The sequence below is a fragment of the Peromyscus eremicus genome, chromosome 1, assembly GCF_949786415.1.
Source record: "Peromyscus eremicus chromosome 1, PerEre_H2_v1, whole genome shotgun sequence".
NCBI classification, from domain to species: domain Eukaryota; kingdom Metazoa; phylum Chordata; class Mammalia; order Rodentia; family Cricetidae; genus Peromyscus; species Peromyscus eremicus.
In genome coordinates this window covers 158954360-158978996 of record NC_081416.1, presented here as the reverse complement: position 1 = coordinate 158978996, position 24637 = coordinate 158954360, and the positions used below count along the sequence as shown (strand labels likewise).

Genomic DNA, 24637 nt, shown 5'->3' with positions numbered 1-24637 from the left:
AATTTCCTGATTTGTATCACTGTTTAGCAATTATGTAAGACAACGAATTTGTTCTCAGGAAACACACAGTGGAACTGAGACAGAAAGTGTGATGGAGCCGATGTGATAAAAAGTGAACAGTGAACTGGGCAATACACACATGGAATCCCAGCCCTTGGGACGTGGAAACTGCAAGATCAGGAGTTCAAGATCATCCTCGGGGAGGCTGAGGCCAGTCTGGGCTACATGAGACCCAGTCTCAAAACCCGAACCAAAAAGCCAACGGCTGGGCAACAGGAGAAAGGGTCTCCAGAAACCCTGTTTTGGCTACTTATCAATCAGCCTGAGGTGGTTTCTGAACACAGAGTTAGAACAGTGATGGAAAATACGTGGTCCGGGCTGGGCTGTATCATGGTGGGAGGATGCATTCTTTGTGTGCGCAAGGTCCTGGTTCCCATCCCCAAAACCTGCCCCCCCCCCGCCACCAAGTAGGCAATACATGTGTCTTTTCTTTCTTTCTTTCTTTCTTTCTTTCTTTCTTTCTTTCTTTCTTTCTTTCTTTCTTTCTTTCTTTCTTTCTTTCTTTTTCTTTTTGGTTTTTCAAGACAGGGTTTCTCTGTGTAGCCCTGGCTGTCCTTGAACTCACAGAGATCCGCCTGCCTCTGCCTCCCGAGTGCTGGGGTCAAAGGTGAGTGCCACCATGTCCTGCTATAGTTGTCACCTCAAGTGTCCCCCAAAGCTCATGGTTACAGGTCTGATCCCCAGATGTTCGGACCACTGGGAGTTGTGTAAACATTAGGATGTGGGTCTGACGGTGGTAGGTCTGTGAGGCAGGCCCTTGAAGAGTGTATTAGGGACTCTGGTCCTTTCTCTTTCTCTCTCTGCTCCTGGTCACCATAGGTGAGCTGTTATATTCTGCCATGGTTCCCTCACTGGGCCTGCCTTGCCATGGGTCCAAAGTGATGGGGTCACGTGACCACGGAACGGAAGTATGAGCCAACCAAAGAAACCTTTCTTCTTCCTCAGGATTCCCCAAAGAAAGAGCAGAGAGAAAAGTAACTTCTGCTGTGGGAACAAAGATCCGTTTTCCTCTTCGAGCACTGTCTTAGGTACGTTTTTATAGCCACGGAAAGCTGACAGATGAGATGATAATGCTGTGGCTGTTTATAAATAATGGTTTATATAGTAACAATGGTTCTCATAGGCGTGAGAACTCATGCATTTCATCCTAAAGACATCCTCAAGCATGGGTCTCAAACTCATGATCTTCCTGCCTCAGTCTCTCACGTCCTGGGGTCACAGGCCTAAACCACCACCCTCAGATCATCTCCGTGTTACAGACAAGGAGGCAGAGGCCAAGCAAGAAGCCTCTCACCCCGGGTCGCCAGCCAGGGAGGCCCTGCTGGCGCTTGGCAACCCCGCCTGGATCCCGGGCTCACCTGCTGTGCAGCACCTACCTTCTGGAAGTCCTTCTTGGAGATGAGACCACGAGGGTCTGTGATGTAGTCCTGGAAGGCCTCAGAGCCCACGATGTCCTTGAGTTTCAGAAACATGTCGAAAAACTTGAGGATCATCTCCACGTTGGACGAGGACTCCACGAGCATGTCCACCATCTGCCGCGCGATCATGCCGTTTACCACGTTCCCTGCAGGAGGCCGGGTCAGTGCAGCCCAGCAGAGCATCCACTTGGACCCTGTGTCTGCTCTCTCCCAAGCTCAGAAGCCACCCAGGGCTCCCTAGGACCCACCAAATAGGTGGGCACTTCCTAGCCTCCTCCGGCATCTCTGGGAAGAGGACCATCTGGTGATCTTTGGTAGTGCCATGGTCATCCTCTTTTGATAATTTGTCCACCCCTCGAACTGGCTGGAAACCAGTGGGGGCAATGGTTGACAGTGTGGGCCCATGCCAGAGAGGCCCTGTCAAGAGTTGCCCCAGTAAAAGCTCACGAGAACCTTGTAAGGGAGACATCACCGTATGGTTTCACAGGTAAAGACTTGGAGAAACTTGCCCACTAAGAGCTGCTCAGTAGGCAAGGGAGGATTTGCACCCAGAGCCTTGTGACCTCAGAGCTCACACACCTAAAAACTCTGTATTAGTGCAGCCGGATACAGAGGCCCGTGCCTGTAATGCAGCACGTGTGAAGCTGGGGCAGGAGGATTGTCATGAGTTCTAGCCTAGCCTGGGCTACAGAGTGGGACTCTGTCTCGAAAACTAAAGGCAAGAACACTTGAGGCCCAGGCTGCAGTTCAGAGGCAGAGTATACATACAGCCAGGCCCTGGGTTCTTGGCCCAGCACCACGGAGAAGAAAAAGGACTTGAATGCCCACCAATAGGGATTTAATTAAATGATTTTTACCATATACCTCACAGTGGAGTGCTAACGAGCCACATAAAAGAAATGAGAGGGCCGGGGTGGGAGAGAGGGGAGAGAGACAGAGACAGAGATTTGTAAGAAGTGTTTCATTTTGTGGTTTTTGAGCTGTTGTAGCCCATGTAGACCAGGTTGGTCTCAAACTCTAAGTGAGAAAGGTGCTGAACTCTTGATCCTCCTGCCTCAGCCTCCTGTTCGCTGAGATGACAGTCATGTGCCTCTATAAACAGTGTTACTATTATTGTCATCATTATTATTATTGTGTATGGTGTTTTGCCTGCATGTATGTTTTATAGACCACATACATACAGCGCCCTCAGAGGCCAGAAGAGGGCATTGGAACCCCTAGAACTGGAGTTACAGACAGTTGTGGGTGCTGGGAATTGAACCCAGGTTCTTTGGAAGAGCAGGCAGTGCTCTTAATCACTGACCTATCTTTCCAGCCCTTGCTTTTTTTTTTTTGAGATAGGGTCTTGCTATTAGGGCAAGCTGACTTGGACTCACCATGTAGCCCAGGCTTAAATTATTATTATTATTTTTATCAAATAAAAGATGTTGTTTTAAGTTGCTAAATTTGGTGGATATTTGTTATGCAGCAAAAACTAACTGATACATTTAATAACTATTCATGCTTTATATTGGCATATCTAATAAATAAATATTAAGTTCATAAATAAAGTGTCCAGGCAACTCATCTTATTAAAACTTCTCTGTGGAATCAATAAATTAACATCCACATAGTCAGGGCCTGGCTCATACACAGTACTCGGTAAATGTTTGCTGACCTGGGTAAAGCAGCCTCACCTTGGCTCTAGCATGTCAGATGGGTTCAGAGTCAGGGTCTCTTGAGTCTCAAGCACCATTGGGTTTGTCTGAACCTCTGAACCGCCCCCTCCCCGTCCCCGAACCTCTGGGCCTTTACCTTCCAGGAGGGACAACAACATCACCACCATGTCCTTCTGTAGGTCCAGCAGCTCCTTCAGCAGCTCTATCTGGCTGGAGTCCTAGAGGGCACACAGCCAGCCGTGAGAGGTGGTCTCTGTGAACACCATCTTACTGCCAATGGTTTTGGGGTTTCCTCACCTATCCAGCAAGGCTTAAGTTCCCTTCTTTCTCCCTCTTACCTCTGAGGGGACCCGCGTCCACACATGTTCCTCGGAAGCAGAGGAGGGACAGAGAAACAAGATTGTGGGGTGGGGTTGGTACCCGGGGGAAGTATGTGGGAGCGTGGTGCTGGCAGACAAGAAAGCTGGGAGCCGTGGTGAGCAGACATTCAGGCCAGAGTGAGACAGACAGACAGATGGACAAGGGACAGATAGTGTGGGCAGAAACTCAGATCTTAGAAGAATGAAATCCCAGCATGGTGCCTGATCAGCAGGGCCTTGGCCTTGTTGGATCTGATTGTGATGGACAGGAGGGAGGTTCAAGAGGAAGAGCTGGTGGAGGGGTGGAGAGCCACGCACTTTTTGGTATGCCATTTAGGGGAACTAAGAAGCCAGTACAGCCCCTGCCACAGTGTCCAATAGAGGTCTCACAGAAACCTCTGTCAAAGTCCCCCATTGTGACATCTGTATTACTTTCAGTCACACATAAGTGCCATTTGTGATCCACAGAGCGTAATTTTGCTGGGCTCACACATGAGCTGTGAGGCTCCTTTGCCGCCATGCTTGGTTCTAGGAACTGCTCATTCTAATCTTAACACATTCCACAGGTACGAAGTTTGGAATTCTAACTCCAGGCTCCCAACATACTAGGATCTAATATCTCTAGGTTGATCGGGCCGAGGCTTTGTGCCTTCCCGTGAGTCTGTCTTATCTTAGCTGCCACAGCTGAGGTGGTGGGCCATAATCCTGTCAGGTGCTGACTCCACATCCTGGCTTTAAGAAGGAATACATCAGTGGGCCTGGCCAACCGAAAATTTCTTTCCTCCGGCTGAGACCACTGGTTCAATAACAAGCACACGGCCCAAGACCTCAGAGAACCTCTGGTCTTTTACTTGGAACTTTTAGGAAAGATGTGTTTCACACTGCCTGGAGCTGTTACTGGGGTTTAGGGAAGCCTGGGCACCATTTTTCCAGCCCCTCACTGGAGGATTCTAGGCAGGTGCTCTACCACTGAGCCACACCCCAGCCCCTCACTGGGAGATTCTAGGCAGGTGCTCTACCACTGAGCCACACCCCAGCCCCTCACTGGAGGATTCCAGGCAGGGGCTCTACCACTGAGCCACACCCCAGCCCCTCACTGGGGGATTCTAGACAAGGCTCTACCACTGAGCCACACCCCATCCCCTCACTGGAGGATTCTAGGCAGGGGTTCTACCACTGAGCCACACCCCCAGTCCCTCACTGGGGGATTCTAGGCAGGGGCTCTACCACTGAGTCACACCCCAGCCTCTCACTGGGGGATTCTAGGCAGGGGCTCTACCACTGAGCCATGCCCCCAGCTCCTTGTATTGAATATCCCTTGTATCCTGCACCTGGACTGTGGCTGATGAATTATCACAGTAGTACTTGGAAGTTCATTTCCACCAGTATTTTAAAATTACACCAACATCACATGCCTAACTATACTGAGAAACTGAATTCTCAATTCAACTCCTTTCTGTTAGATGTCATCAAATTAGGAGATGGTCTCCTTCCTCAGGACATGGTTGGTGGGAAATTATACAGGATGCTTTACTGCCACCTGCCGGACAGTCATTGTACTACACCAGTGTCTCTGGCGTGTTAGGACGTGTCTAGAGCTGGGCGGTTGCTGCTCTTACATCATGCAGTGCATGAGAGTTTGTACTCGCCCAGCTGTACAAGCCTTGACTAAGTCTACCAAGCAGAAGCACACAAATGGATGGAGCGTGTGCGAGGCATTCACGAGGCTGCAGAGGAGAAAGGCGGCGGGGAAAAGGAGAGCGCAAGTATTCTGGGAGCAGGGGCTCAACAGGATCCTTACATCATGGGTACCCGACACGGGAGTCATCTGCCGCAGGCAGGGCGAAAAAGGAACACTCCTTCAGCCCCAGGCCCTGATCTAGAAGCGTGGTCCCACCCCATCCCCAAAGCTGGAAGCATCTGGGATGACCTCATCAGAGAGAAAATCATACCAACCAGTCACAGGAGAGTTCTGGACAGTCGGGGCGGGGATCCAAATGGACGTGTAGGTGGGAAACGAGTCGATTGGTGGGGGTAGAGGAAGAAGCATGCAGAGGACCAATCCAGAACGGATTTTGGCCACGGGGAGGGAGCCCGTCTGGATAATATGCGCAGAGCACTTGGGGACGGACCAGTGTGGCAGGGGGCCATAGGGGATAGCTGGAGGCAGAGGGCTGATGACGGAGGAACTCAAACCTGAGCCAGCTTCATCATCATGTGGGCAAACACGTGCAGGAACCCCACCACGGCATCCCAGAGGCGGCTGTGCGCCAGGCTCTGCTGGTTTCCAGTGCAGGGTCCCTGAGGACAGAGGGTGGCATGAAGCCCCAGCAGGGGTGCTGTGAATGCGGCCAGCTCTGCCTCCACAGGTCCTTGAGTCCTGGCCCTACCTGGATGTACTCAGTGAGGCTGTTGAACACTTGTTTAGCTACTGACATGGCTTTGGAGAAGTTCCTCTTTCCCTGCTCCTCAATGACGTCCTTGCCCGAGTAGTACCAGTAGAAGTCACTGATGGATTCCTGTGGGGCCGGGAGGACAGGAGGAGCACTGGAGCCGCGCATGCCCACTGCCACTGGCTCCGGCCGGCGAGGCTGGTCCCCTTCCTCACCTGCAGCCGCAGGAGGTAATCCACTGTACAGATGATGATGTTGATGGTGGTCGTGTTCCCCGTCTGCGTCCGTAGGTAGTTCTGGAAATCTAAGGAAATGGACATCCGTTCAGTCAGTGAGCATCTGTGTTTGGGGAGACAATGGGCTCTATTCGTTTATGAAATGTTCATATTTAGTGCTGACTGTGTGCCAGATGTCGTATAATTAACTTCCCAAGACTGAAGTATGTGTGTCACACAGAGATGGAGGATCCTTTATATATTTATCTAAAGACACTGTTGAGGGCCTCCATGTAGCAAATGCAGTAGGGATTCGCCTCCTCCTTTTCCTTTCTTCATTTTTGGTAAATTTTTAAAAATTAATTTGTGGGTCTGGAGAGATGGCTCAGTGGTTAAGAGCATTGGCTGCTCTTCCAGAGGCCCTGGTTTCATTTCCCAGCATCTCTAACTCCAGTCCCAGATGATCTGGCGCCCTCTTCTGGTCTCCTCGAGAACTGCATGCACATGGTACACGTACATACTTGTAGGCAAGATGCCCACACACCCTCAAATTTTTTCCCATTTATTTAGGTATGGACATGATGGTCACCACCATAATCCCAGCACTGGGGAGACAGAGGTGGGTCTCTGTGAGTATGAAACTAACCTACTGTACACGGCACGTTCCAGTCATTCGAGGCTGCAGAGTGAAACCCTGTCTAATTTGTTTTTCATTACTTTATTCCTGAGGGGAAGGGGAAGGCTTGCACGTGCTAGGTGCTAATGAGGTCGGAAGTCAGCTCTCTCCATCCAGCACATGGGCCCGAGAACCAACTCAGGTCATTAAGCTTGGCAGTAAGTCCCACTACCCCCTGAGCCATCTAATCAGGTTTCCGTGAGACAGGGTTTGGAGAGGTGCCTCAGGCTAGTCTCAGATCCTCTTACCTCAGTCTCCCAAGTACCAAGTTACACCTGGGTAACCGTCACACCCAGCTTCAATTGTTGTTATTTAATTTTTGTTTGAGACAAAGTTTCTCTGTGTAGCCTTGGTTGTCCTGGAACTCACTCTGTAGACCAGGCTGGCCTAGGACTCAGAAATTCACCTGCCTCTGCCTCCCGAGTGCTGGGATTAAAAATGTGAGCCACCATGCCCAGCTTCTAATTGTTTTTTTTGTCTTTCAATTTTTATTATTAAGAAATTTTCTATTCATTTTAGATACCAACCACAGATCTCCCTCTCCTCCATCCTCCCACCCCCCAACCTACCCCCCTTCCCACCTCTTCCAAGTCCAATTGTTTTTTAATTAAAGTTTTCTGAACAAATATTTACTGGGAAAATAGGGATTAAGTCCTCCATTTGTTTCTCCTCGTTCTTCCTCTTTTGTTTTGTTTTATTGACTTTGCTTTGTTTTTTTTTTTTTTTTGAGACAGAATTTCATGTAGCTCAGGCTAGCCTTGAATTTAGTATGTAGCTGAATATGAGCAGATCCCAAGTGCTCCCTGGCCAGCCAGTCTAAGTGACAGAGGTTTGGGGGTGGGGCTAGGGGTGCTTCTTGTTCAGTGAGAAACCCTGCTTCAAGACTATCAGGCAGACAGTGACAGGCAGAGGAAGACACCTGATGTCCCACAGACAGACACACAGTCACACTGTCACAGACATACACAGACAGACACACAGTCACACTGTCACACACATACAGACATGCACCACACAGTCCCACAGACAGACAGTCAGACTGTCACATACATACAGACATGCACCACACACTCACACAGTCACATAGATACACATACACACACAGAGACAGACAGCAGACAGACAGACACACACACACATATACTCTCCCTCTGTGTAGTCTATGGTTGCCTATGTACTGGGAGCGTTGCACACATGATTGCGTGACACACATTTGTAATGGAAATGGCCTTGTGGGAAGGTTGTTCAGGATTTAGGCTGCTCTTTGTTTTTGGTTTGGGAGATAAAGTTTCACTTTGCAGCCGAGGTGGCTTTGAGCTCGTCACCCTCCGGCCAGGCTGCCGGAGCCCTGAGATTACAGGCCTTTGCCGCCCAGCTCAACTGTTCCTTTAGCGTAAGCTGTTTGAGCCGCACGGAGTTCTATTTTTCCATCAACACCGTGTTTAGTTAACAGGCTGCTCGCCCTGGATTTTGTCAAATTGGCACAGTGAGGACAGAGCTTGTGAAAATTCTTGCTTCTGTTAAGAAAGAGTCTGTACATCTTCTGGGAAAATGTTTTATGTGATAAACAAATGAATAAATTGGACAGACTCATTTTTAAACACGGGGCAATGCGTTCATCTGTGGACTCTGAGTACTGGCATGCATCCCCCAGTGAGGGAGGGCTGCCAAATGCCTGTGGGAAAACGGAGTGTGACAAATTGCCCATTTGGATAAACTGACTTCTGGCCAAACTGGATTTTGGCAGATTGCCTTTGGGGAGTTGGACTGGCCAGAAGAAGCGAAAATGAAGCTGAGTGGTTTGAGTCCAGAAATTTCAGAACTCAGAGGAATTTGTTATTGTTGTTTGTTTCTTTGGAACAGGATCTCATGTAGCTCAGGCTAGCCTTGTAACTAAGGTGACCTCGAACCCCTAATCCTCACACACTGCGCTTCTTATGAGAGTAGAGGAAGGTAGAGAGACTTGAGGCTGGACAAGGCCAGCATGTCTGGGGAAGTCATCATGGGGGAGGGAGGAGGGGAGGGGGAGGGGGTTGGAGATCAGCTCAGGCAACTTTTGGAAGCCCCACACCTCAACGTCCTCTCCACCCCGCCCACCCTCCACCTCACCATTGTTGTGTCCCTCGCAAAGGAGCTGCAGGAAGCGGAACAGGTCTTGCGTGAATTCGTCATCTGCCATGACCTTCTCTCCTGGGTAGAAGGAAAGGGGCGGGGCGCAGGAGGGGTCAGATGCGTCAGGACACAGCACACACATGCACACAACCCATGCACACTGCACACGCATGCACAATGTATGGGGTGCTGGGAGGAGTGGCCACCACTTCAAAGACACTATGAGGACCATCCAAGACACCAGCCAGTGAGCTCGGTCGATGGAGGCCCGAGGAGCCCTGGGTCATGAAGCTGGAGCCTCAAGTGTCTTTGTACACCAGGGTCCCTCCAATGTCACCACTTGTGTGACATCAAGGAGCGACCCAGCAGACATTCCGAAGCTGGTATAACCCTGAGCTGGGGCTGCAGGGGTTAATGGATTACGGGAGTTGGGGTCACTTGCACACAAGGCTCTGAGCAGGGGAGGACTGGGCTGGGAGGAGACGGGGGATTGAAAGCCAACCAACTGGCCCGAAGCCTCAAAAGCAGCCAACCCTGGAGAAGCAGAGGGAGGTGTATCAAACGGTCCAATCAGAATAGACATCTGAAAGAGACCAATCATGGTGGGCTATGAGAACTGGATTGGGAATGGGCCAATCAGAGCAGGCGCAGAGGGCACGCGCGGCACCAGTTAGAGTGCTTGCCTCCCGCAAACCCTGACCACCACCTGGGTTTGGGACGCACAGCGCGGAGAGGGTGGGTATGGGGGAGGGCTCATCCCACCCTGGACTGGGAATCTGGGTCTGGAAGCCCCAAAATATCCAGCTGAAAAGGGACCTTGACTATCTTTTCTAACTTCTGTGTTACACACGGGAAACTGAGGCTTGTGTTAGATAAAAGACTTATTCACAATGTCACCGGCCTCTGGACTGGGGGGACCTCAACCTTCTCCGTACGATTCACTCAAGGGTCCACCACCCTGACCCCCCTGACTGTCCCAGATCCTCAGCCCCAGGGGGCATGGGGGTTAGAAGGGGAGGTGGACGCAGCACAGCAATGGGTGGCGGGGGAATTACCGTTCTGGCGATTGATGACTGGGGCAGCCAACAGGATGGGAGGAGGAAGCAGGAGAAAAGAGGAAAAAGAGACAGAGACAGACAGAAGTACAGTGACACCGACGGAGACAAAGACAGACACACAGACACAAGCAGAGAGAGAAAGACAGCCATAAGGAGGCAGGAGGGAGTGGGTTATCCAGGAAGAGGAATGAGGGGAAAGACGGGGGGGGGGGGGGGGGGGGGGGAGAGGGAGTGAGTGAGGGAGAGAGAGAGAGAGAGAGAGAGAGAGAGAGAGAGAGAGAGAGAGAGAGAGACCCAAGAGAGGCAGGAGGCAGAGGTCAGGGTGGAAAGTTAGACACGTCAAAACACAGCAAAGAGAAGACTCGATTAACCGGATTAGGGACATTAATGAACAGCAACCAGAGTGAGACTTGGGGCACGTGGTGGGGGAGGTGACACCAGACAGAAGGACACCCAGGGGTGGATCCCATGGGAAGGGAGACCCTGGAGGGACGGAGGGGGTCCTCAGGACTGGGGATCACAACCCTGGGGGAGCCCAAGGGAACTCTTGGGAATGGGGGGTGCCTTGGAGGACCGGGACTGTGGGCTGGGCAGTGACAGTGGATGGAGGGGGATCCTGAGGAAGGTCATGTCCCAGGGAGAGGGGCACCCAGAAGAAGGTTCTCACCAGTTCCATCCTCGTTCACCATGCCCAGCCCCTCTGCCTTGTTCTGCCTCTCGAAGGCATTGAGGTCCAGGACACTGAGGAAAGAGATGATGGAGGTGATGAGGGTCTGGTTTCTGTCTTAGCCATGGCCTGGCAGCCCCCACTGTGGCTGAAGAGCCATGGAGGACCAGAAGTAATGGATTCGAGGGCAAGCAACATCAGAGAGCAGATGGAAGCTATGACCCGGCCACACCCCTCGCCTTCTGCAGATCCTCCATCCCACCCCTTCACCCTGTCTACCTCCTGATCAGTCCCTCACCCCCTGCCTGGACCCTACCCTCCTTCTGCCCTCCATCTGTGCCCCCTCTCCCACTCTCTTCCTTAAGCCTCCTCCACCCTGGCCCTGTGAAGAGAGGTAAGTCCAGTATGCAAGCTGAAATCATGAAGAAACACCAGTTAGCAAAACCTACAGAGGGTAGAAAAAAAAAAATCAGCCGACGGCAAGAAGGGAGGAAAGACAGTATAGTTATCCAAGAGTGCCCAAGCGCCCTGCTGCGACCTCCCTGGAACTGTCAATAACCTCCTGGTTCCGATCGTCCGAACCAATATTACTACCCTCCTCCTCCCCGTTTCTTTTTTGAGACAGGGTCTCATGGAGCTCAGGCTGTCCTTACAGTCTCTGTAATTCTCCTGCTTTCTGAGCGCTGAGGTCCCAGGCACGCATCATATCTTCCACCCTGCCCCCCACGCTGGAGAAGGAAGCCCAGCTGGCCTTGCACAGCCTAGGTAGGTAGTCTGCCACCAAGGTCCAGCGCCAGCCCATAACTCATCCTCACAACTGTGACATTCTGCCCTCCACCTGGATTCCTCTAGTCAGCTCTCCAGACTTTGCACTTCTCTGTGTAAGTCCCTTTTCCTGGGCCAGCACAGCCTAAGTAAACCAGGAGTAGCCCGGGGCAGGAGGACACAGCCTCCCCAGTAGGACAGAACTGCAAGACAGACATGGGGCCCACCTGCATGTCTGCATTAGCGCCTGGATGCTCTGGAAGAAGCCCACTTCCTTCTTGTCCTTCAGGTAGTCCAGCATTTTCTGCAGTGGAAGCAGCAGGAGATGGGGGTGGGGGAGACCTGGGAGCCACTGAGGAGCACCCACCCACACCCACCCACCGACCCACACTCTTAACCTTCCTCCCAAGATCCTGTGTGTCTGTTACCTGCTGTACTTCAGCGTTCCCTCCGTTGAGGATGGAGATGCCCAGCTTCAGGGTGGAGGACACCATGGCACCTGTCTCTCCTGGAGGTGGTGGAGATGAGGCAAAGCAAATAAAAAATAAAATAACATAAATGGTCTGCTGAGTCTGAGGGCTCCCCCCCCCCAAAAAAAAGCCATTTCAGGGAATGAAGGGAGGAGATGAAGTATATGCACAGACGTACGTGTGTGTGTGTGTGTGTGTGTGTGTGTGTGTGTGTGTGTGTGACCAAAGGGCGGAAGGGAGAATGAAAGGCAGGCATGTGAGAAGAATTTGCAAGAGCTGGAGTGTGTATGCAGGTTGGAGGCATACAGAGGTGGCCGGAGCCAGGAGGGTGCGCTCCCAGGGGACGGGGAATGCCTGGGGTTGGGGGGCACAGCGGCACCTTTGCAGGCACTGATCATCTGCAGTACCATCTCAGCAGCACCCCGGTTGTGCAGCCGTGACTGCTGGTACAGGAGCCTCTGCTTCTCCATCTCCTTCTCCTGGGGTGGGGGTGGGGCAGGTTTCAGTGCTCAGTAGCCTAGCCTGGGTCCCCAGGACCCCCTCCTCCTCCCTGTCTGTCTCCCCAGCTCCAGTCACACCTGCCACTCTTCATCCCCCAAGGGGCTTACATCCTATTTCTCTCCTGGACCTGGCTCAGGTCTAGGGCCCGCAGGCAGGTCGGTGGCTAGAGTCTAAGCCATCTGTGAGCATGCACGTGAAAAGCCCCACGTTCCTGCGCACCGCTCTCTAAGGGAAACCCGGCATTCCTTCTGCCGTGGAGGGGTCGTCAGGACCCGCACTTTTGACGCCAAGAAGAATCATAAATGCATCCATGTCACAGCATTGCCTCAGACATCTTGAAATACCACTTAATGTCCATCGCAACCTCCCAATTGCCCCCTGCTACATCTTGCTTCAGATCCAATTACAGATTTGGTTTTGACAAAGGTCTTATAGTGTAGCCCTGTATTGGCCTGGAACTTTTGATGATCCTCCTGCCTTAGTCTTCCAAGTGCTGTTATTACAACCATAAATCATTATGCTTATGAATTTCATTTTAAATTTTTTTTTTTTTTTTTGATTTTTCGAGACAGGGTTTCTCTGTGTAGCTTTGCGCCTTTTCCTGGAACTCACTTGGTAGCCCAGGCTGACCTCGAACTCACAGAGATCTGCCTGGCTCTGCCTCCCGAGTGCTAGGATTAAAGGCGTGCGCCACCACCGCCCGGCTTTAAAATAAATTTTTAAAAGATATTTATTTTCTGTGTATGTGCATCTGTATGTGTAATGTATGCAGTACCCATAGAGTCCAGAAGAGGGCATAAGATTCCCCTGGAACTGGAATTACAGTAGTTTGTGAGCTGCCATGTGGGTGTTAGGAACTGAACTCAGGGCCTCTGCAAGAGCAGCAAGTGCTCTTAACCATTGAGCCATCTCTCTAGCCCTAAATAGCTTTCCCCTCCTTTCTTAAAGCTCATTGTGTATCCTAGGCAGGGCTCGAACTCATGATTCTTCTGACTCATCCTCCCGAATGCTGGGATCACAGGTGTTCGATACCATGGGTGGCTGTTGGTTGCTCTTATCCTGCTTAGCTAGTTTCTTCTCTGAGATCCCTCCCTCTCTGATACTCTCCCACCAGGCTGGGGAGACCTGTGCCTGGGCTGCTGTACCTCCCCCCGAGTTGGCCGCATCCCAGGCCCACCCTCTACCCATGCCTCTCTACACCACTGTGAATCTCCTGTATCGTTAATGTCTGGCTCCTGCGGCTTTCACCCTGAGGTCTAACTTTGTTGCTTCTGTGTGCCCAGGTATAGCCCTCTGGTCACAGGCTGGATGAATGGGAGTCAAGAGTTCCCGACCCTTCCTCCAGGATCCCCCATGCCACCTACCTCAAAGGACACTTCCGATCCCTCTTCTTCCCCTTCTTCGCCATTTTCCCCGCCCTCCTCCAGGTGGCAACTCTGGGAAGCAGCATCAGTTGATGGTGAGCAAAGGGGATGCCCTGCCCCCCACCAGCCCCTCAGTGCTGGGGGCGGGGCAGCACTACATCCAGGGAGACGGTAACACTCCGCAGAGCAGAGGCAGGGCTCACCTTTGCCATGATGTCTGCATATGCCATGTACAGGTAATCCTCATCCAGTTTGCTGAGGAAGGAAGCAGGGACACAGACCCAGTGGCGACACCTCCTAACTTTTTTCTTTCCTTTTCTTTCTTTCTTTTTTCTTTTTCTTTTCTTTTCTTTTTTCAAGACAGGGCTTATCCATGTAGCGTTGGAGCCTGTCCTGGAACTCACTCTGTAGACCAGGTTGGCCTCGAACTCACAGAGCTCTGCCTGCCTCTGCCTCCTCCATTCCTTTTCTTAATTGAGATAAGGTCTCATGTAGCCCAGACTGGCCTTCAATGTTTTTGCCTTATTTTTCTGAGTTCTGGGATTACATGTGGGTAGCACCATGCTCAGCTTGAGGCCACTCATTTCATATCTATTACTTTAGAAAGCCAGCAGGTGTTCTCCATGTATGAACTGACTTATCTTCACAGTGGTCCTATCAGGTAGACACATTACCAGCCCCATTACACAGATATGGAAACTGAGTCACAAAAGATCTTGATTGGCCAAGGTTGCACAGCTTGCACTGGGATTCAGCCTACATAAACTAACTTTAGAGTCACAAGTCTCTCACAGATGGGAAACAAGACACTCGGCTTCCCTATGTCCCCTGTGGCTATGATAGGTACATGTCAGAATCTTGACCCATGAGCTATGTGCACAAGCTTACCAGGGAGAAAAAAGGTTAAAGGTCTTGCTGGGGGTGGGGAGAGGGAAGGCTCTCCCTTCCTCCTGTCTGGCATGTGGTCACGTTGTAACATGTAACAGCCTGTTACCCATTCCCACTGCCAGCCATGATGGACTGAAATCCATTGAAACTAGAAACCAAAATAAATTGTTTGAAATGATATTCAGATGGACCCCAAGCTTGCAATCCTAGTACTTAGGAGGCTGAAGCAAGACAGTCATGAGATTCACAGTGAGACTGTCTCAAAAAAGAACAAAACCAAGCCGGGCGGTGGTGGCACACACCTTTAGTCCCAGCACTCTGGAGGTAGAGGCAGGAGGATCTCTGTGAGTTCCAGGCCAGCCTGGTCTACAGAGTGAGTTCCAGATGGGATACACAGTGAGACCTTGTCTGGGGGGGGGCAGTGGGACAGGAAAACAGCATATACTTTAGGCCTTTCAGGCCATAAAAGTCTGGGTTGCATCCTCAGTGTGCCTGTGTGAGAGCAGACACGAAGTATACATGAATGGGTGTGGTTATGTTCCATAAAACGTTCTTCAAAAAACAAGAGCAAACCAAGAAATAAATCTCTCCTCCCCTTAAGCTGTTTCTGTCGAGTATGATGTTTGCGGTGACATGTAAGAAACTCATACAGACCATAAGACTCAAGCTAAGACTGACAGCATAGAAAATTAGAAAGAGTGGGGGTCCCTGTCTGTCACCCTGCCCAGCCCCAGACTGTCTAGATCCTGACCTCATGTTAGGTGAGAAAAATAAATCCCCATGGGTCTTGACTCCTCATCCACAAAACAAAAGGAGTTGGTAAGAGCAGTCTAACGAGTGAGTGAGCCAATGTTCCATGATTACTATGTGCCAGACATCACAAGCACTTCACAAATGTTGCTCTATTGTTAATTTTTAATTTGTGTGTGTGCGCGCGCGCGCAGGGGTGGGGGGGTGGGATTGGAAACAGGGCTTCTCTGTGTATCCTTGGCTGTCTTGGAACTTGCTCTGAAGACCAGGCTGGCCTCCAACTCACAGAGGTCCACCTGCCTCTGCCTCCCAAGTGCTGGGATTAAAGGCATGCACCACCTTGACTGGCTTAATTTTAAAAATTTAAAACTTATTTTTATGTGTGTGTCCCTTGTCTGCATGTGCACCATGTACATGAAGTACCTTCAGCGGCCAGAAGAGGGAGCCAGATCTCCCCAAACTGGAGTTACAGATGGTGGCCAGCAGTTATGTGGATGTTGGTACTGAACTGGGGTCTTCTGCAAGAGCAGCAAGAGCCCTTAACTGCTGAGCCATCCCTCCATCCCTTACTTATTATTGCCGGAAGCATCTTCACTACCGTTAATTACCAAGATTATCATTAACCCATGGAAAGTCTCAAATGAGTTAGAAGGAAATTTCTATGGAGCAGAAAATTTTCATCTATGTTGATTTTCCCTCACAATGGCCTGATCTGTCAGAAAAATGTTTTCATTTCAGTTGTTTTGCTTTGTTCCAGTTCTGAGGGTCTTGAACCCAGGGCCTTGTGCATGCCAAGCAAGCATGCTACTGTTAATCTACACCTCCAGCCCAGATGTGGTTTATGTAAGACACGTTCTTCTAACAAACCCATGTGGCATCTTCTGTGGGCCTCTCAGACAAGATGTTCAGCCTGTGCAACCGTAGACAGTAGTTATATACTGTATACGATGTGACGCTAAAAGGTCCAATGATAGGGGGCCAGTAAGATGGTTCATGGGGTGAAGGAGCTTGCTGCCAAGGAAGGCTGAGTTTGATTACTTGGACCCACACATGGTGGAAAGAAAGAAGAGACCCCTTCAAGTCGTCCTCTGACCTCCACATGAGCACTGTGCACATATATGCGTCTATGCACACACAGTGAATAAATCGATCTAATTTTAAAACTGAAGGTTGGCCGTTGGCTGTTTTTACAGCTCTGGGGGATGTCTCCGGCAGGGAGGCGTCCTCACCTCTTCTCAGTCAGAGCAGTGCGGCTGAAGTGCAGGACCAGTTGGTGTAGGGGGTCCGGCTTCTTCTCTTCCACTTCTTCCTCCTCTTCCTCCTGCTCCCCAGCTTTCTGGAGGGATGGGGTGAGGGCTGGAGGGTGGCTTTTGGGGTCCCCTTCAGTCTCCTCTCATAGCCTTGCGGACTAGACTTTTCTCTCTTTTCCCAAATCAAGCCTAAGAGGACTCATTTCTTTTCTTTCCTTTCTTTTTTTCTTTCTTTCTTTCTTTCTTTTTTTAAAATGTGCATTGGTGTTTTGCCTGCATGTATGCCTGTTCAAGGATGTCAGATACCCTGGAACTGGAGTTACAGACATGTGTGAGCTGCCACGTGGTTGCTGGGAATTGAACCTGGGTCCTTTGGAAGAACGACCAGTGCTCTTAACTGCTGAGCCATCTCTCCAGCCCCCAGGGTTTTCTATATTGAGGGTTCCCCTAGCCCCATCCAGCCCTGTCCCACATCCCCAGACAGTCCCCAGCTCACTGATAGGTCATCTATCATGCGGTCCTCAAAACTGTGGTCTTCAGTCAGGATCCAGGAGGCCTTGTAGCTCTCCAAGAACATGTTACATGCTCGGTGCCTGCAAAGACAAAGGTCTCCAGGCCACTGAGTCTCCCCCACGCCCCTCACATCTGCCATCCTCAATCCTAAGACTCAGCTTTATGGGCACTCCATCCTCCCGACCCCCCACTCCCTTCCTTTCCGGGTTCCTGGCGCTCTCCTCCCTGGAGGCCTTACGTGGGCAGGTTGTACAGGGGCGTCATGCGGAAGCAGGCTACCACTGCCCTCCGGCGCTGCTTGGACAAGAGTTTATGCCACACTGCCTTCTTGGACTTGTAAGGATGCTCCGTCTGGAGGGTGGGACAGTATGTCATGTCCTCAGATTATGGCACTGGCCCAAGTCCCACCCAACCCTGAGTGGAAGCTGCCCATGTGTGCTTAAGTCTATACGCAGAGTGGAGCAGGGTCAAAGGAACACATGGGCTCCTCCGCCAACAGACCCAAGGCATCTTCAGGAGGTCTCAGCCTAGCCCCAATGCTTGGTCACAAGCTTGCTGTTCCTCCGCATCCACACATCACCTCTTACACACAAGGCTCCATTCCTAGTCCCGCCCATCACCAGCAGGCCCCGCCCACAGTCCCAAGACCAGGCCCTGCTCACAGACTCAGCCACAAAAGGCACCCACCTGGTCCAGGTGATAGAGCACAGCGGACACTTCCTGGACTCTACGCACAATTTTCTCGGGGTCATCGGCATCTTCCTCACGACCTGGGACGCCGCGGTACAGTGCCATCTGCCAGCGAAGAGATGGGGAGCCTTCGACCTGAGGGGAATAAGGACGCTCACATAAAGGCACCTCCCCGGCTGTCCGCCTCCTTTCTACTGCCTGGTTTAGGTTGGTGCCCGAGAACCAAGGTCCTGTCTTCAGAGCTGACAAGATGGATTAATGGGTCAGGGCCCTTGCTGCCAAGTTCTGAGTTCAATCCCTGGGACCCACGTGGCAGAGAACTGATTCCTACAAGTTGTCCTCTGACTTCTACATGCTTGCCAAGACACACACTAAATACATAAATGTAATTTAAAAAAAAAAAAAGTGTGTGAAGTACCAGGCCTGGTGCTTCACACACCTCCCCGTAAAGGACATACCTTTCCCTGAAGGTTGAGGTTGTTCTGAAGGAATTCACGGACCTCCTCGTCTGTGTCTTTCTGGGAAGACAAGGCCCACGGGGTCACTCTGGAGGCCTCACCCTCTCCATGACCCATAGCCCCTCCCCCTTCTATGCCTGACACCCAGGACCTGATGGGTACGACCTGAGAAAAGCCAGAAGAACATGACTGTGGGCCGTGGACAGATGTCTAGGGAGAGTCACAGCCTTGAAGGGACAGAAGGGATTAGTGAGCCCAGGGTGTGTGTGTGACAGGGGACACCATTAAAAATCAAACAGCAGGGACTTTTCAGGGGTGAGTAGGATGGGGAGTTCTGGAGGATCAGGGGAGGTGATGGGTGGAGGGGGGCTGTGAGGGAAACTGGCAAGGTCAGCAGAGGTTATAGGAAGTTGGGAAGGTCAATCAAACATCTGGCTACACAGGGCCGAGAGAAGAGTTAGCTGGGTGAAGAGGAACCTCAAGGCTCAAAGGGAGGGTCGTGGGGGCTCTGGAGGTCTCTGTAGTGTCCTGGGGTCCTAGGGTCAGGGTGGGGTACTGGGAGGGGCTGGGCAAGTATCCTAAGGATATCACATCTCCCAGGAGGGTAAGGTGGAGGAACGGCCTCGGGAGTCCCAGGAAAGGGGTCACTGCAATACAACAGGACAATTCAAGCACCCTCAGGACTCTAGCAGGGTAGGAAGCTGTCCAGTGCTTACAGAGGTCTTGGGGCAGAATCCTAGAGGGCTTCTTAGGGGTCCTGAGGCTGAAAGGAAGTATTATCTTGCCATTCTATGTATGGGAGATGTGGGCCTTATGGAGGTTTTTGGGGTCCCAGATGGATTAAGAAGTTCTAGGAGCTGGGTTAGTTGATCCTCAGAGGTTGGGAATGTGGTTCTGGGGAAGGGGACATTAGGATTCTGGGAGGCAGTGCTTTGAATCACAAAGGTTCACTGGGCGTCGGCAGAGACCAGAAGACAAAAGGAGATGAGAGCCATGGGTTCCATGGGATCACAGACCTTCAGTCATGAGGCCATATGGGGGGTTACGAGGAGTTCAGTGAGTCTCAGGAGATTTGGGGGGCATCTTGATGGAGAGTTCAGAGACTCCAGGTCTTGGGGAGACCATCAGGGTCTCAGTGGTTCTAACATGGCTGTGGGGGAGAGGCCAGTGGGTCGTGACGGAGCTTATTGGAGCTTATTCTCTGGTGGCATTTGAGAGTTAAAATGTGTCCTCGGCATCCTGGGGCAAGGCTCAGAGCATCCGAGAGGGTTTGGTAAGAGTTTGGGGTCCTGCAGGGCTTTGGGGGACCCTACAGTAGGATTCTGAGGAGCTCCCTTGGTTTCTAGGGGTCCACTGGGGCCCTAGGGTCAGGGTGGGGTACTGGGAGGGGCTGGACAAGCACCAGGGCATAGCGGGCCTTGGCCAACACAATGAGGTCCTGGTCGGTAGGAGCACACATGTTTAGTCCGATCGGCAGCATCTTCTTGAGTGTGGCCACGATCAAAGATGTCTGCACTGAATACCGGTCCCCTCGGCGCTTCTTCTTGGTGCGTTCCTGGTCCGAGCCACCTGACTGTGGGGACACAGGGCTCAGTGCTTGTCCAAGTCCCCATCCCACTGCCCCAGCTCCAACCTACAGCCATTTTACACAACCCAGCTCCTAACCTGTATGGCCAGCAACCCTCCCTAACATCAAAGAACATGTCTATTTCCATCCTGACCTCACTCACCTTGTGCCAGAGCCCTGACCATAACCTCCTCACCCCATCCGGAGCCTGTATTCCCCATTTCTAGCTAGATCCCTTGTATGTCTCCCTAAGTTTTCAAGCTCTAGTGATCCTCTCTAAGAAAATTCCAGAGTCCCGTGTCTACCATGCTCCACCCCACACTTCACATGCCCCAAGCCAAGTTTCCAAGAACAAAACAAAGATGTGGGCCCACAAAGAGCCCCAAGAGGCAAGATAAGTTGGAAGAAAGGGGGAGACACTGAAAGACTGAGGCAGACAAGGACACAAAGAGACAGAAGATGCAAGAGAGATCTGGAAAGATCTGGGAGCCAAAACACAGAACACAGAGTCCACAGCCACGTTCTGGAGTCTCAGGTGCAGACCCCTCCCTGGCCAAGGCCACTCCAGTCATGCCAACAAGAAATCCCAGTGGCGAGCTGCGGCCAGAGCCCCCCCATCCATGGCAATGCTGAGCGTGGCCCAAGTGACAGGCACTGCCCATGTCCCCACATGCAGCATTTAGGAGTCTTTAAAGAGCCCTGGGCCTGGGGCCATCAGAGGCTCGAAAAGACGACATTTGGTGAGAGTCACACAGCTCACGACCATCACTGGGTTCTACCCACGTCTATTGGATTCCAGAGCCCCAAACATACACCTGTGCACAGCCAGGGCCCCCCTCAACCATGCAGCTATCCCACTCCATACCCTAGAACTCAGCCCACAATGCATGTTGATTTTTTTTTTTTTTTTTTTGGTAACAAAACCAAAAGAAAAAAAAAAAAAGAAAGAAAGAAAAGAAGAAGAAAAGAAAAACCACCAAAAACCAGGAAAGAAATAATTCAACAACTTGTCCAAACTTGTCAAAGCTGAGAGTGGGGAAGGAGCAGGTGGTAGGGGCGGAAGGAGGCCAGGAGCTGAGGACAGAGGGCAGGGACAGGAACACGGGGTTTGAGGGGGTGGGGCTTTGGTGGGAAAAGGAATTAGCCGAAATCCATGCAGAAGGTTCCAGATGTGGCGCTGACCTGTACGTCTCCCGCCTGCTCCAACAGGTTGCAGACAGAGACAAGAAGGGTTACCCCAGCCCGACAGACAGCCCCAGACCCAATTCCAAGCTAGCAGGACCCTGGCTCCTCTGCCACCCGCCTCCCCGCCACCCATCCTTTAGTTGAGCATGTCCAGACCTTGACTTGGGGGGCGGGTGCTGTTCTTTATGACCCCCGAAGAGGGCAGTTGTGAAAAGAGAGAAAAGAAAGAAAGGGCGTGGAGTAATGGGGAGAGAAGGAAAAAAATGGGAGGGAGGAGAAATGGGAAGTGATGGGGGTGGGGAAACAGAGGCCCGAGATGGGTAAGAAGATGGGGGGTGGGATGGAAGAGGGGAGGGGAGGTAGGGAGGAGGAGAGCATAGGGAGGCAGAGGAAGAGGAGGGAAGAAAGAAATGAGGAAGATGGGAAGATGGAGGAAAATGAGGGAAAGGGGAGTGGGGGAAGAGAAGGTAGGAGGAGGAGGGGGGTAACAGGAAAAGGCGTGTGATGTGGAGGGAAGGGACCTGAGGAGGGTATGGGAGAGTCTAAGGAAGAGGGAAGAAGTGTGCCCTGTGAGCTAAAGAGGATACTACAGGAGAGGACTGGGTCAGGAGGGGCCGCAGAGGTAGTCCCCGGGGTGAGGGGGGGGTGAGGGTGGGGGTGGGGGTGGGGTGCTCCCACCCCGTGTCCTCGGTCTGCTGAGCGCTCACCTTGGCCATTTTGCTCTTATTGTCTGCAGTCAGGAAGGACATGTTGTTGATCTCATTCTGGACCACAAAGTTCTGTTCCTCACGCTTAAAGTTCTGGTGGGAGAAGCAGTGTAGGGCTCAGACTCCGAGACTGGGAGATGGTGCCCCGGGCATCAGCTTCTGGGCTTAGAGAGGAGAGTGATGGGGGTGGGGACCTGCGGCGTGGGTCGGGGCTCCCACTCGGATGGGGACTCACGTGGGACTTGGACCAGTAGATGAAGATCTCGCCCACCATCCTGAACAGCTCCTCCGCGTTGGGATTGGGCTCTGTCAGCCAGTGCGCCCTGAGGCCCAGGAGGGAGAGGTAAGATGTGCAGGGATCCCCAGGGAAAAGGTTCACCCAGAGGGACTCAGAGGACCTCATGGGATCCAAGAGACATTCGATGGGGTGGGAGGTGGTGGTGGGGTGTTTTAAGGAGAGTTCAGTGAAAATTTAAAATTTCAGACTTTTTTTTTTCTTTTTTTGGTGACAGGATCTCACTTTGTAGCCCTGGTTGGCCTGGGGCTCATTATGTAGTCTAGGCTTGCCTCAAAATCACAAAGATCTGCCCCCTGAGTACTGGGATTAAGGGTCTATATGACCATGTCCTGCTAGATTTTTTTTTTTTAATTCAGCCCAGGAGGACTTGGAACTCGCAGCAATCCTTCTGCCTCAGCTACTTGAGGCATATATTGCCATACCCAGCTTGGAAATTTCTGTTTAATTTTCTAACCACTATGAACTGTAGCTAACTGATGCTGTAGATAAGACGATACATGTATCTGTTGCAGTATATTGCTCTTTCTTTCTTTCTTTCTTTCTTTCTTTCTTTCTTTCTTTTTTTTTAAGGCAAGCTTTATTTTGTTGTGTGTATAGTGAAAAAGCTGCATGTCCAGTATTACGGGAAGGATAGAGCATCTTTGTACAGATGGGCATGGTAGCACACCTGTATTCCCAGCTTCAGGAGGCTGAGCCCTGAGTCTGAGGCCAGCCTCGGGGGGTGGGGCGGGGTAGATAGCGTGTTCCAAGCCAGGCTGGACAACAGAGAGAGAACCTTTAGGAACAAGCACGGCACACATCTGTTGCATGGCCGGCACTGTTGGCTGGCTGGTGTGACAATTGTCACAGCTTCTTTAGTTAGTAGATCTGTATTCTGCTCAACACCCTCTCTTCCCTGTGTTAACCAGAATTCCATCCCCAAAGCCCAATTCTCTTCTAAGCCTAAAGATAAAAAAGTGGGAGAGGTAGAAAAGAGAGAGGTCAGATGGGCTGGTAAAGCCTTTTGCTGTGACCCAAAGGAGATTGTGACAGTAGAGTGTTCTGGGGGTGTAAGGGCCCACGCCCTTTTCTCTTTCTGCTTAGACAAAAAGGAAAAAAAAAAAAAAAAACAGATAGAACCAAGCTATGAGAAGTGGAGGTTTCTGTTAGATAAAATTTTGTGTCTAAATCTGAAGGTTTCTAGGTCCAGAGTGAGTCACTGGATATTAGCATAATTTTGCTCACAAAATGTATGGCTGAACTTGGAAGGTGGAGGCAGGAGAGGTTGTTGTGAGTTTGCCAGTCTAGCGTGTTCTCATTCTGACTACAGAGTGAGAGCCTGTCTCAAAAACAAACAAAAACCAAACAAAACAGCAGCAGCAACAAAATAACTTATAGCTGATTGAGTAGTGATGGATCACAGATCAGGTGTAGTCCAAATCTGGAATGACACTTAGATAGAATGCACACTACCACTTCCCATTTCTGCCCCCTGGCAGACATAGCTAATCAATCATAGAGTCTAAGGGAACCTTACACTCTTTTTCAATCCAGATGGATTTTGGCAGTCAAGCGATCTAACTAGTGCTTTTGGTTTTAGGAAGATATTAGTTAGCCATTGGCTGATGCCTACGCACATCTTTTTTTAAAGACCTATCTGTGTTCTTGGGGGATTATTAGGCTAACCAGATGCCATCTATGCTCCTTTCTTCTCTCCATGGAGGAAAGTCTGGCCATTGGGCTTTGCTACATAAGCCAGGTACTTAGTTGTACACACAGATAGACACAGTCCTGGAACGGGGGGATAGTAGTCTCCCTGTAGTGGATGCTGTAACTCTCATGGGGTAAAGGAACAGAGGGGACAAACCCAGGAAAGCTGTGTGTGTGTGTGTGTGTATGTGTGTGTGTGCGCGCGCACACACAGACACTTGTCACCATGCACATGAAGTCAGGGGACCACTCAAGTGCTGGTCCTTGCTACCTTGCTTGAGATAGTCTCTCTGTTGTCCACCACAGCAGGCTCCAGGCTTCCAGACACTGTCCCATCTCCACCTCCCATCTCACCCCAGGAGCACAGGGATCACAGATGTGTGCTGCTGTGTCCGCTTTACATGGGTTCTGGGGTTCAAACTCAGGACCTACCACTTTACCCACTCGGCCATGCCCCCAGCTCAGAGGGAGGGAGGGAGGGAGGGAGGGGTGGACAGAGCTGGGTGGGACTGGAAGAGTCCACGGCAGCTGAGGAAGCCTGGGTCAGGAAAGGACCTTGCTGACCTGTTGTTGTCCACGTAGCGGATGAGCAGCGGGTAGAGGGCATACAGGTCACGGCAGAGCACGGAGAACTCGTCTCGCACGAGGAGCTCACCCTCCTCAGCTTCTGCCTTGGCCTCCAGGCGCAGCTGCTCCTCCTCAGCCACCACCTTCCCTGCCCGCTTACGCAGCCGCCCGATGGTGGGGATGAAGTGGGAGCGCAGGAGCTCGGGCCTGGCTCGGCTCACAATGGGCTGGGCGAACACTGCAGGAGGGTGGGTGTCACCCACACCTGACTTCTGACCTCCACCGTAGCTCCCGACCCTCGTTCCCAACCTCTCGGAACCCACTATTCCAGGGACCCCAGCACACCGCTCCCGGGGGGA

The 24637-nt window shown here is 51.5% G+C and overlaps 1 protein-coding gene across 1 annotated transcript in view; it reads right to left on the bottom strand.

The window, feature by feature from the left end:
* The window catches only part of Ryr1 (ryanodine receptor 1), a 128656-nt gene that overhangs the window by 32466 nt on the left and 71553 nt on the right, over nucleotides 1-24637 (bottom strand). Inside the window, exons 66-88 of the mRNA XM_059279630.1 lie at nucleotides 24276-24516; nucleotides 21960-22047; nucleotides 21725-21817; nucleotides 21015-21029; nucleotides 19668-19838; nucleotides 18266-18325; nucleotides 17805-17942; nucleotides 17356-17468; nucleotides 17101-17197; nucleotides 16584-16690; nucleotides 13920-13971; nucleotides 13717-13788; nucleotides 12231-12330; nucleotides 11810-11889; nucleotides 11609-11685; nucleotides 10617-10690; nucleotides 9947-9964; nucleotides 8889-8969; nucleotides 6104-6192; nucleotides 5886-6014; nucleotides 5692-5796; nucleotides 3273-3354; nucleotides 1437-1624 (exon numbers count right to left, since the gene is read on the bottom strand). Of these exons, the coding sequence (XP_059135613.1) occupies nucleotides 1437-1624; nucleotides 3273-3354; nucleotides 5692-5796; nucleotides 5886-6014; nucleotides 6104-6192; nucleotides 8889-8969; nucleotides 9947-9964; nucleotides 10617-10690; nucleotides 11609-11685; nucleotides 11810-11889; nucleotides 12231-12330; nucleotides 13717-13788; nucleotides 13920-13971; nucleotides 16584-16690; nucleotides 17101-17197; nucleotides 17356-17468; nucleotides 17805-17942; nucleotides 18266-18325; nucleotides 19668-19838; nucleotides 21015-21029; nucleotides 21725-21817; nucleotides 21960-22047; nucleotides 24276-24516 (2270 nt within the window). The remainder of the gene's footprint in view (nucleotides 1-1436; nucleotides 1625-3272; nucleotides 3355-5691; nucleotides 5797-5885; nucleotides 6015-6103; nucleotides 6193-8888; nucleotides 8970-9946; nucleotides 9965-10616; nucleotides 10691-11608; nucleotides 11686-11809; nucleotides 11890-12230; nucleotides 12331-13716; nucleotides 13789-13919; nucleotides 13972-16583; nucleotides 16691-17100; nucleotides 17198-17355; nucleotides 17469-17804; nucleotides 17943-18265; nucleotides 18326-19667; nucleotides 19839-21014; nucleotides 21030-21724; nucleotides 21818-21959; nucleotides 22048-24275; nucleotides 24517-24637) is intronic.